Below are 12,392 nucleotides of genomic sequence, written 5' to 3'. Positions count from 1 at the left end.
AGGGTACCAACTGTCACAGCATCTTCACCATCATTAAGACTGCTGACAGACTTCCATCCTAGGAAAACAGCCCCACTGTGTCCAGAGATGGCACTGGAAGGAGTAATAACCAGACTGCTTCTATGTTTGAAACATATATACTTCCAGAGGGCTGTGCATGGGCCAGTACAAGGTCACCTTTCTTGCCAGTATCGGAGTGGCGTTGGTAGCATGGTCTGGCCTGGGGACATGGGCCGCCTTTGCTGCCTTGGCCATTCCAACGCTCAGCGACCAGGCTGCATGAAACCACTGAATTGAAGCTATACACACCTCCTCACACTCAACAAACATCCGGGGCCATGGGACAAGTGAGCCCAAAGCTCTTGGCCTGCACGGGGCCTGCAGTGGGGGCCCACCTTTCCTACCCAGATCTTGGAACAAGCCAGCTGAAGTTTTCCTTTCTAGCTATTTCCCCTGTAAACGGAAAGTGGGAAGGGAAAAAAATGAAAATAAAAGTGTGGCACAGGAGTCATTAGCGTTATGCACAAGAGATGATCCGAGGCGCAAGTGCTTAGGCTCATAATCCGTTTCCAACAAAAATGGCATCAGTGAGAATATGGGGCTGGGTGGGGGCGCAGTCCTGTTGGGCAGGGGAAAACCTGAACACTTCAGGACAAGGGTGGAGACCACAGCAGATGTGAGGGCCTCAATGTGTGTACACCGCTGCCACATGTACCTCTGTTCTCTTAAAGTGTACAGCTTTTCAAACTCCCAAAGGGACACCCCCCCACCCCCGCTTAATATCCATGTAAATGAGGTTAACCCTTTCCCCAGAGCCCTCTCCTTTTGTGCCAAACACACCAGCCATTGTTTTAATGAACATATCCCTCCCTCCTGCACCCTAAGTATACACCCTGTGCGGGGAGAGGTCCTGGCTCTATTTTCCCATCACCTGAACAAGGCTTTCCACCACCCCCATCTTCATCCTTTCCAGTTCAAATTTGCTTTTTCACCTCAGCATCTTCTAAAACCCTAACAAAGGGTTCCCAGATCAATGGGAGTCCAACTGAAATCAAGATCTGGGTGACCTCAACAGCTCCACAAAAGACCCCTGAGCCTGAGACAGGAGAGACTTGAGGTTCAACACCCCCTCCACTCCAGCTCAGAAATCAGCCCCCTGGGAGCCGTACCCACCCCTCAGCACCCAGCCCAGGTCTCACTCCACCTCCCGGTTGCAGCCCAAGCTCCCCGAATTGAAAACGAGTTATCTAATGAAAATTGTGTTAACTGACATTCCGGCCAACCGGGAGCAAATACCAGCGCTGTAAATCTCGCCGCGGAAATTTTCTCCAGCCCAGAATAACAATAGGACCCTGCAAAGGGCTTTCGCTAGCCCTTCTGGTTCCTCTCCTCTTGTCTGCCACGTTCTTGTCATTCCTTATGTTACAGAACATCAATCATAAATAAAGACGCTGTCCCCCAGCCGTGCCCGGGTCTCATTTACAAACATTAGCAGGGAATACGATTACCATTGGCCTTCGTGCCAAGCCCAATGTGGCTGCCCAACTCTCTCTCTCCCATTCTCTCTCTCTCTCTCTCCCCCTCCCCCATCCCCCACTCTTCCAGAAAGGCCACTTTAGCATCATTTAAAACAGCAACCACAGCTCACAGCCCTGCCCGCCTCAGATGGCCACCAAACTGTAGCCCCAACTCGAGTGAGGACCTGGAATTGCAAGGCACTTGCAGTTATTAACTGCATGCCTGAGTGCCCCGATTTTCTCTCCAGCTCACTGGCTTTGAAGGAGGGGGCCTGCGGGGAGTGAGGGGTTAGAAAGGAGGGGGGTTGGGAAGCCACCAGGAGGAGGGGGGCACTGGAACCACTTATCAGAAGAAACTTAACGAGATTTGCAGGCGGATTTAAAAAAAAAAAAAAAGCGGGTCCCTTTTTATCTCCAGACTGATGCTCTCCCTTCTTCCAAGAATGTCAAGGCCAAGGCAGGATGCTTTAATCGTCCGGTAACCAGCACCACTTCCCCGCCCCTTGTTCCCACCGCACCTCGGTGAGACTCCTGGGTTTGGGGGCTTGTCAGGAGCATCCTGGGGCACCTGGGAAAGGACAGAGGCTAGCGTTGTGCCTTCTGTGCGCAGTTCTCTGTGAGATTCCATCCCGCGGCCCAGTCTCCTATTGGGTCAGCAAGAATAACCCCCAATCTGGAGGAGACACACAGACTCCCAGAAAAAGGTGGAACGGGGATAAAGTGCTGGAGTTTGGAAGGGAGTCGCCCCAGGGAGGAAGAGGGAAAAGAGAAAGAAGAGACTAGAGAGAGGAGGAAAGAGAGGAGTGGCGGAGAGGAAAAGCAGGAGGCAGAAAACAGCGAGGGAATCTCCTATTTAAAAGTTCCAGTGGGCCCGAGAGCCCGAAGTCACCTGCTCTGCGCAGCTCCCGGCTCTCCAAGGCCCCTGAGGCAGGAGCGCAAACTTGCGCGCGCCCCGGGCCCATCTCCACCGCCCGTCCCCACCTAGACTTGGAAAGAGGTTGGCGAGGGGGATAAAGCAAGAGGCAAAGACGAACCCCGAGAACCCGGCACGAGGAGAGGTCTGCCGGTGCAGGCGGCCAGTCCGGCGGCGGTGGCTGTAGCGGCTGGGGCGGCAGCAGCGGCCCCCGGGTGGCGGCGCGTCCGGGCTGCGCAGCTAGGCGGGCGGCGGCGGCGGAGGTGCTGGCGGGCGGCGGGGCGCGGAGCCGCCTCCTAGCCAACCCCGGATGCCTCCCCCCTACGCCTCCTCCTCCTCCCAGCCCGCCAGCTCCCTCCCTCCCTCGCCCGAGCCCCAGCCGGGCGCGGACAGGCACGCGGCGCGCTTCGCGGCCTCCCCGGGCGCCGCGAAGTTGGGAGGCGCGCAAAGTGCGGCGCAAGGGGGGTTGCCCGAGGTCCCGCCTGCAGCCCCCTGCCTGGAACCGCAGACCCTGCCTTCCTCGCGCCTCACTCCGCCGCTCACCCGCCGGCTCGCTCCCCGGGCCATGGGCTCACTAGCGCTTCTCCATGGTCGCAGCGGCTAATCGATGATTGAACCGAACAAAGAGCAGCGGCGAGATCAATTCCTAATACCTATCGATAGGCAGCGGGCAGTCGAGCCCCTGAGAGCCCCAGCAGCCGCCGCCCGCCTCCCCAGGGCTCCCGACCGCCCTCCCGGGGACCTCCCCAGTGCGCCCAGGGCGCGCCCGAGGGCTCCCCACGGCCGCGCGGCCGGTGCTGCCCGCACTAACCTGGAGTCGCCGTAGATCAAATCGCTTCCAATATTGAAACATCGATCCCACATTGGCGGCCATCTTGGGGGCTATTCGAGACGCACACACACAAGAGTTTGGCTTTTCTCAATGGCTGCACTCAATATCCGGGCTGGACTCCCCCCAGCCCCGGGGCCGCCGCCGGCAGTCCGGGCCCTGCGCGCCACCGCCCGGGGCCCCTCGGGCGCCCCCCGGCCTCCTGCCACCCGCTGCCCCTCGGCGGCGCCGCGCCGCCGCCGCCGGGCCCGGGAGCCGTGCGCCCCCCCCGACCCCCGGAGGGCGCGGGAGGAGGGCGCGGGGCGGGGAGCTCGGCGCCCGCCCGGGGGAGGCGGCCGGGGATGGGGTGGGAGGAGAGGAGTGGGGGGGAGGCAGCGTTTCCGAGAGGCGCTGGCGCCGCCGCTGCCCTGCCTGCAGCCGGCTCCCGGGCCCGCGGAGCGCTCGCTGCATATCCCCCCCCCCCAAGTCCGGGGTCGGTGTGCCGCGCGATTGCACTTGACTTTGGCTTTTTGCAAACTTATCAATACTGACGTAACGTGCTGATCAATGCAAAGGGAAGTTTGCGGGGGCAGGAGGCGGCGGGTACGTGGGGCGCCTACCCTCGCCTCGCACCTGTCTATCCCCCATCCCCAGCAATGCATACTTAAAAAAAAAAAAAGTTAATAGTTTGCAATGCATTTTTTTTTCTTTTGCAATCGGAGCACACAACACGTGCCTCGGGCTGCCGCCGCTCCTTCGCCAGCCAGCTAAGCTTCGCATCCGAGGGTATCAGCCGCCAGCTAGAGCTGCGTAGACTACCCTGCCGGCGGGTTGTTGGGAGCCGGCCAGTGGGCGGGTGGCAGCCGCCCGGGGGCGCCACTGAGTTGTCGGAAATGTCACCACTGCCGTGCGCAGAGTCCACGCCATTATAGAGTTATATTATTAAGAGGCGATGTCTTGTCTTGGTCATAGCACTGGGTTCTTTCCGGGGATCCTCTGCAATAGAGATTCTTGTTACTATTTTCAGGAGCCTTTAGTGCAGTTACATGGGCTCCTCACAACTTTAGAATGGGAGGTCGTTTTACTGTTCGCATTACTGGAGAGGGTTCTTAGCTAAACCTCTGGAATGGTTTCTCCCCCCACAGTGGGTTCGCTTGTATCGTTATATGTTGAGGGGGCCTAGCCTAGCTCTGGATCACTAACAGCTACAGATGTCTCTGCCACTGTTACAATCATTATTCTGGGGTCCTTAGCCTAGCTGGGGACCCCAGGCTCCTTCCCAGTATGGGCCTCCTTTATTATGATTGTCTTTTGGGAGAGAGTCTTTAGCCCAGCTGGAGGGAAATTCTGGTCTTCTGCAATTTTTCAGACGCTGGACAGCACGGGTGGCTAGATTTCTTTTACATTTTTTCCATCATCTTGCCTCTGCAAGGGAAAAGTCCCCAGTCTCCCTCCCAAGGTCCTACGCCCACCACCCAGGAGGAACTCAGACCTCCCAACCCACTTCATAACTAACACTTCTCCTGACCCAGCAGTCACCCTTTCTGACATGTCCCCCTACCAATCCTACCCTAGCCTCTGCCCCACCCCCCAAAAAAAAGGAGACATTCCCCCGCTTTTTCTCTAGGCAAAAGATTTGCTTTTATAGACAGCAAATGGAAATTATATTCTCTTTTTATGACCCAGCTTGGACTTCTGACATCACTCTTGGTCTAGGACAATAGATCAATACAGAGGGTTATAAAAAAGATAAAGTTTAGAAGAGTTGTAAAGAAGAAAGAATCGTGATGGATATTTTTGATGATTTTCCAATATTTGTGTCTTGGAACACGTGCTTCAAGGCAATTAAAGTTTTTAATGTAATGTAAATAATTGTTTCATAAATGCTTCAGAAGAAGGTGTGATCTTTCTAAGCAATCACTTGAGCTGTTTAAAAAATGTAATGTGATTTAAACTAGGATACAGTATTTCTGTTACCATCCCCATACATTTTCCATAAGGCCTGGGTAAATATATTAATGCACAAGTTGAAAGACTCATAAGACCAGAAGTACAGCGTTCACCAAGATGTAATGAATTAGGCCTAGTTAGCAATTCCGAGTGGCCTGTTTCCTTGCCAGATTAAATTGCACGTGATGTGTGGTTTATCTCAGCTCTCGATAACTTCACGTTTAAATTACAGCTCTCATTCTGCAAAATGAATTTAGGGAAATTTCATAACTATCGCATGGCAATTTTTTTTAATGGCTACATTTTCTCCTGAGCATCTGTAAAGCTTGCAGCTTCCTTGTCTTTGAGTCTGTTTTTTAAAGACCTGTAGTTGAAAATCTGGAGTGAGTGTGAAACCTTTCAAAGCAATTTTTAACAAATCAAGGTTTTGATGAAAGATTATTTTAAATTTACATCTGATCGCTTTTCGGCCTTTTGGCTAAGATCAAGTGTAAATTTATATCTGACTTTGCAGTCATGGAACTGACATCATATACCTCCTGATATGATGTACGGAGAAGGATACACCACCACTTCTGTGGTATTTGTGCATAATCTGAATCTAATTGTGAAGAAATATTAGATAAACCCAAATGGAGGGGTAATTCTAGAAAATAAACAGCTAGTCTCTTTAAAAATGTCAATGTCACATGAAACACACACAGACTGGGGAACTATTCTAGATTAAAGAAAGCAAACAAGATTCGACAAGCGATTAAAATATATGATCCTGGGTTTTCTTTTACTAGAAAGTGCATTAACTGGAGCCAATAGCAAAGTTAGAATAAATCAACAGATTAGATAATGGTATTGTATCAATGTTAATTTCCTGATTTTAATCATTGCAGTGTGGCTATATAACAACATATCCTTCAGAGAGAATATTATTCAGGAGTAAAGGGAAAGCCATCATGCCTGCAACTAGCTCTCAAACAGTACAGACAAAAACAATACGCATCTGTTTATCAAAATCTATCGGTATAGAAAGAATGATATAGCAAATGTTGCAAAATGTTAACATTTGAGGACTCCAGAGGAAGTGTACACAGAAATTCTTGGCACTTTCTTTGCAACCTTTCTGGGAATCTGAAATTATGTCAAAAGACAAAGTTAAAAAAAAAAAAAGAAAAAAATTAAATTTATGTCTGACTTTGTCTCAACTGTTAGGGACTATTGGACTTTCAAATAAAAATTCTGCATGGAACTTTTCTACTTTCCTGACTGACGTAGGCTGCACCTTTGACCGAGCAGGAAATTGCCACAGCAAACATGCTTACTGAGGAGCAGCGAGAAAATCCAATAATTCAGATTGTTTTAAGTCTGTGATATTTTTAAATGACTTAATGCAGTGGGTCTCTGAAGAATTCCGACAATTTTAATGGTAGAAACTTGCAGTCCCACTGAGGAAAGGGTTGCTACATAAATACTGAATGATCGTGTCTTTCTGTCTGGGCTGAAACATATTAGCTTTGCTTAGTGGCTTATTGCTTTATTCACAAAATAAATTTCAGCCGTCTTTCCCCACCATATTCCAAGCGCATCGTGAGCCTGTGCCTTATTAGATGTGGGGGCTTATGTTCCAAAGGCATCTGTTACCGTCTCAGGCTCAGCAATAATGAATTAAGCAGTTAAGTGTTTACCCCTGAATGGAGTTAGCCAAGGAAATGATATTATTATGGATGGTCCTTAATGAAAGACGAGCAAACTCAGACTTTTTCAGCAAACAATCAGCCTTGGATTTGGGAACTAAAGTAATAAAATATTAAATATTTTTGTGAAAAGCTCTTTTTTGTGTGTTCTTAGCACACTCTCCCTGCCACAAACACACACATACACAGATATACAACAACTTAAGCAGGTTTCTGGTTGATTCCTGATTCTCAAAGACCCACACATCAGGATGAGTATTACAATAGCAAAGAAGACATCCTTTCCCCATCCCAGAAGAAGCAGAGGGTGGCTTGGAGCAGCCTATCCCGAAAGCACAAGCAGAGAAGAGAGCCAGATCCTTTAGGAAATTCATAAACTGTGCAAGAATCCCAGGGAAGATAAAGGCAGGTCCTTAGCCATGAACATAATGATATGCGAAATCCCCAGCATCAAAGCTGAAACAAAAGAAAATATCCTTCAGTAGCTCAACGTTGCCCACCACAGTTGTCGGGCAGGAAGAAAGACTAAAGTAGAGACTCCAAATTCATCTGGAAGTTTTCAACAGCCCTGGGAGAGGAGTAAGGGATATGGGAGTGTCCCGCTGACACCTGCAAGGGTGTGTCCCTGGAGACTGGCGCATGGGTAGGTCTCAGATCCAGAGGCTGAAGTGACTGGCTGTAGATCGAAGCCAGCAGTCCCTTAGGCGCACAACACTTGACACAGTGCTGTCAACCATCACCACTATTAAGCACCTACTAACGGCTGTTGGACGGACTTCCGTGGTAGCCCAGCTAGTAAAGAATCCACCTGCAAAGAAAAGACCCCAGTTCGATTCCTGGGGTGGGAAGATCCCCTAGAGAAGGGATAGGCTATCCACTTCAGCATTCTTGGGCTTCCCTGGTGGCTCAAAGGGTAAAGAATCTGCCTTCAATGCGGGGGACCTGGGTTCAATCCCTGGATTGGAATGATCCCCTGGAGGGCATGGCAACCCACTCCAGTATTTTCACCTGGAGAATCCCCATGGACAGAGGAGCCTGACGGGCTGCAGTCCATGGGGTTGCAAAGAATCAGACACGACTGAGCGACTAAGCACACACAGCACAGGCTGTTGGATGCTTTATAAATAAATCATTTAAAATAACACTGGGGTTAGGAGAGTGACTCTGGAGCCAGACTGTCTAGATGTGAATTCCAGCAGGTCACTTACAAGCTCTGTGACCTTAAGCCAGTTAGTTTACCTCTCTGTGCCTCATTTTCCTCATGCGTACAATAGTGCTAATAATCGTACCAAGTGATAAAGATTAAGTGAGTCAATCTATGTAAAACTACATAAACATGTTGCATTTAGTAGCTTTCATGATTATTGGCCTCACAATGAACAGGACAGAGATCTGCATTCCCACATTGCAGATGGAAAGAATGAGGCCCTGAGAGAGGCAGTGGCTGGCTCGTGGTCACATGGTTGTGAAGGTGGCGGAACCAGCACTGATCCCTGAGCTCACTCACAGTAGCCTGGGGGCTCATTGCCTCTGAGCCTGCCCTGCCTCTTATGGAGAGGAAAGGCAGATGCCCAGAAAGCAAGGGCTGTACCCTTAACTATGTGCCAACGCTCAATTACCAGTTAAACTGGAGAGGAACAACACAAGAGGGACAGGCTCCCTGGGCCCGATTCCCCTCACATGTTAGAGACAAACGATAGTGCATTCTTGCTGTGCTAATTATTCTCCTTCTGTTCCCTTTCCCCCTCACTCTCCTCTTGCCCTGTTCTGTGTCCTGGGACTCTGACCCCCACGGACTACACCTCCCAGGCTTCCTTGCTCCCTGGCTTCTAGCTGGGACAGTGGGAGGCCCTGGTAAGAGAAAAGAAGGCCCAGAGATAGGCTGGGATATTTACTCCCTCCCTATTTTACTGCAGTCCCGGCAGTGGCTGGGGCCTTCCACAGTCACCACCCCTGTCAGGCTGTCGCTCCCCTGCTGTCACAGGGCCCCAGTAACTTCTCTCTCCTCACATCTCTTCAGATCTGAGGTATAAGTGGCTCTCTCTTGCCAGCATCTGGGTGCCTTAACATTCCCTAACACACACCTCTGTAAATGAAAAATTTCAGGTGTTTTTTTTTTTTTTGGTCTGGGACCCTGATCAATCCACCTGCCAATTCAGGAGACACTGGCTTGATCCCCAGATCAGAAATCAAATCACTGGAAGATCCCCTGAAGGAAATGGCAACTCACCCCAGTATTCTTGCCTGTAAAATTTCATGCACAGAGGAGCCTTGCAGGCTACAGGCCATAGGGTTGCAAAGAGTGGGACATGACTGAAGCAACTTATAGCACACACTGACCAGTACATCTACCAGAGAATATCATTCAATTATTAAGAAAGATGAGGGGACTTCCCTGGAGGTCTAGTGGCTAAAAATCTGCCTGCCAATGCAGGGGACACAAATTTGATTCCTGGTCCAGGAAGCTTCCACATGCTGCAAGGCCATTAAGCCCATGCACCGCAACTACTGAGCCCTCACACCCTAGAGCCTGTGCTCCACAACGAGAGAAGTCACCGCAACGAGAAGCCGGCACCGCGCAACTGGAGAGTGGCCCCCACTTGCCGCAACTAGAGAAAGCCTGTGCATAGCAGCGAAGAGCTAGCACAGCCAAAGAGAAATAAATAATAAATAGTCTAAAGTAATTTAAAAATAAAATAGAAAAAAAAGGGGAGACAGAAAGATAAGAGTTGTGTGTATGTGTGTTGAATGAAGAGATGTTTAGGATATATGATAAAGTGAACATAAGCAGATTATGCCAACAGTATTAACAAATATTTGCTTAAAATGTGACAAAGAAAAAAGTTAAGGAAAATTAGATATCAATTGGTAAACAGACATTAGCTCTGAAAAATGGTTTTAGAGGTCTCATAATTTCCATATCAACATCATCATTTCCTTTATGAGTACAAATTATTTTTTTCATCAGGAATCTTACTTCAGTTGGGGTGGAGGGGGATCTGTTTTTTCCTGGGCCTCTGATACACATACCACAATACCACATTCACTTGAGATATCTATGAAAGAAGATCTGATTAAATAGAAAGACAGCCCAAGTTCATGGGCTGGAAGATGTAATATGGTAAAGATGTCATTTCTCTCCAAATTAATCCATAAATTTAAGACCATTCAAATCAAAATTCCAATAAGGTTTTTCATAGAACTTGACAAGCCCATCTTAAAATTCTTACAAAGATGCAAGGGCCAAGAATAGCTGGGGTAAATTTGAAGAATAGTAACATGAGGGAACTTTTCTTATCATATATTAAGACTTATCATAAAGCTGTTATAATAAAGACAGGGAGCAGAAGGACAGACAAATAGACTCAGGTGACAAAATTGAAAGTTTTGACACAAATTCACACCGATATAGAGAACTCACAAAACAGATGACAAAACTGGCATTATAAACTAGTAGGGAAAGGACAGACTTCATTTTCAATATGGTGCTGGGCCAACTGGCTATGCAGATGGGAAAAAATAGAATTAGATCCCTACCTCACACTATATACCAAGGACAACTCCAGGTGGAGGGGTCTGCACTCTTATGAATTTAAAGAAACCCAACCCATTCCCCTTTTTCCAAAAGCACAGAACATCTGAAATGAAAATTACATCCTTATTAAGCTGACTTTGCTATGTCTGTTTGTTGTTGCCTTTTTTTAAGCATCCCAATAGCTCTGATCACGTAATAACCCAGGGAACCTTTTAGTCCTGGCCAGAACCAGGACTGCACATTCTTATCCCCAGAGTGAAAAACCACTTGGCACCTGGCAGCTTCGAAGAGACTTAGAAACATTAGCTAATTAGAGTTTCGAGAACTCTGCTCCCCAATGGCAAGGTTCTTCTTCAGGTACACAGCTTCCCTAAGCCCCTGAGAAGCTGGCCCCAGGGCAGAAATCTGCCTTCTAATTCTGCACCCCTATTTCAGCAGCAAGGTGTGCAAAGTGGATGTGATCTAAGTCACCCGAGATAACCACCACAGAATTGAGGGCACCCATTGGTTCTCCATCTCTCCTAGATCCTACATATCTAGTTCAAGTGGCCCTACTTGGCTTCATGCCCATGAGGGCACCGATTCCTCCACTGGCTTCCAGGTCTCTGAACTGTCAAGGACAGCCATGGATATTCCCTGTGCCCGAAAAAGAGCATCAAAGACCTCCAGCACCATCCATCCACCCAAATAAAACTCCACAGACTGGACCCTTACAGCTTCAGAGAAAAACAGGCTTTCTTAAGGGGTGGGGCATGAAGAGCTTAATGCCTTAAAATCCTTTTTGCTTCTTTCTTTCCCAAAGTTCCCTTCATTAAAGCAACCGCTCCAATTTCTATTTTTAATGTCTCTCATCTTAAATGGCTCATCCATCTTCTCTCACTCAACACGCACTCTCAGGTCCTATCTTCCCCAGTTCTTTCTCTCTCTCCTCCATTTCCATCCCCTCTCCTGCTCTAGTTTCTCCCTCTTTTCCAAATCTGAGGTTCTCACATTTCATCTAATCAGCAAAATACCATCCAGTAGCCAAACAAAAAGACAAAAGAGTTCTTTTTCTCCTTTGGTAAGATGGGGAGATGTGAATGCTTACACTTCTGTTTTCACCCTGTCCAATCATCACGTTGTCATCATCATTGTCATAACAGTGCCTATTATACACTGGGGGCGTCACCAACATTCTAGGCAAATTTCACAATCTATCGTGTCTATGTCCATTTTACAGATGAGCAAACTGAGCCTCAAAGAGACAGACTAGCTCACCCAAGTTCACTCAACAGGAAAATAGCTGAGCATGGTTTGGAGGCTGGGTGGGAAAACCTGTACCTTTTGGTAGCTTTGCTGCAAAAGCCTTAACCCTAGCTCTAGTTTTTTCTGCTGTTTAAGTTCAGGGCAGGAGGGAAGTGAATGAAGGTGCTTCTAGAAGATGCCATTGAGACAAATCAGAACCAACAGGGTCTGTGTTTGCCACCTTGGCAACCAGTCCCTCAGATACCACTCCCTCAGCCTCCTTGGAGCTTCTGATTTCCCAGCCCTTGGCTCCCATGAACCAAAAAAATTATCCACTTGGCCCCATAGGATCAAAAAAATAATGATAATGTTGCCGTTTATGGCCTGTTTTCCACAAGCCAGGCTCACTCTGCCCATTATCTAATTTCCTCCTCATAACAGCACTTGGAGGTAAGTATGGCCATTTCCTTCCTCTAATAGCTGAGGAAATGGGGGCTCAGAGAGGGCAAGTGACTAGCCCAAGGTCATCCAGCCTGTAAGCAACACAGCTGGGGGTCAAATCCTGTTCTGCTTGATGCTGGGGCTTAGGTTCTCAACCCTGAACGCCACCCTCTTCCCTTTCTCAGCTGCCTCTAATTCCTCTGATGGGGCTTTGAATTCACTTCTCCGCTGGTGAAGAGCTGAGTCAGGGTTGGATCCAAGAGTCAACTCTCCTTGTACCCACAGACTCAGCCACACTGTCCAGAGCTCTGGGAGC

General features: G+C 48.8%; 1 protein-coding gene across 2 annotated transcripts in view; it reads right to left on the bottom strand.

Annotated features, from left to right (window-relative positions):
• The window catches only part of CUX2 (cut like homeobox 2), a 277,464-nt gene extending 274,039 nt beyond the window's left edge, over positions 1-3,425 (bottom strand). For both annotated transcript variants that reach the window (XM_086347740.1, XM_086347741.1), the window contains exon 1: positions 3,242-3,425. In XM_086347740.1, the coding sequence (XP_086203866.1) occupies positions 3,242-3,304 (63 nt within the window). In that variant the 5' untranslated portion in view covers positions 3,305-3,425. The remainder of the gene's footprint in view (positions 1-3,241) is intronic.
• Positions 3,426-12,392: the final 8,967 nt, after the last annotated feature.

This window comes from Bos grunniens, chromosome 17, assembly GCF_055505025.1.
Source record: "Bos grunniens cultivar Pamir isolate PY7600 chromosome 17, Bosgru_T2T1.0, whole genome shotgun sequence".
Taxonomy (NCBI): domain Eukaryota; kingdom Metazoa; phylum Chordata; class Mammalia; order Artiodactyla; family Bovidae; genus Bos; species Bos grunniens.
This window is presented reverse-complemented; position numbering and strand designations above follow the sequence as displayed.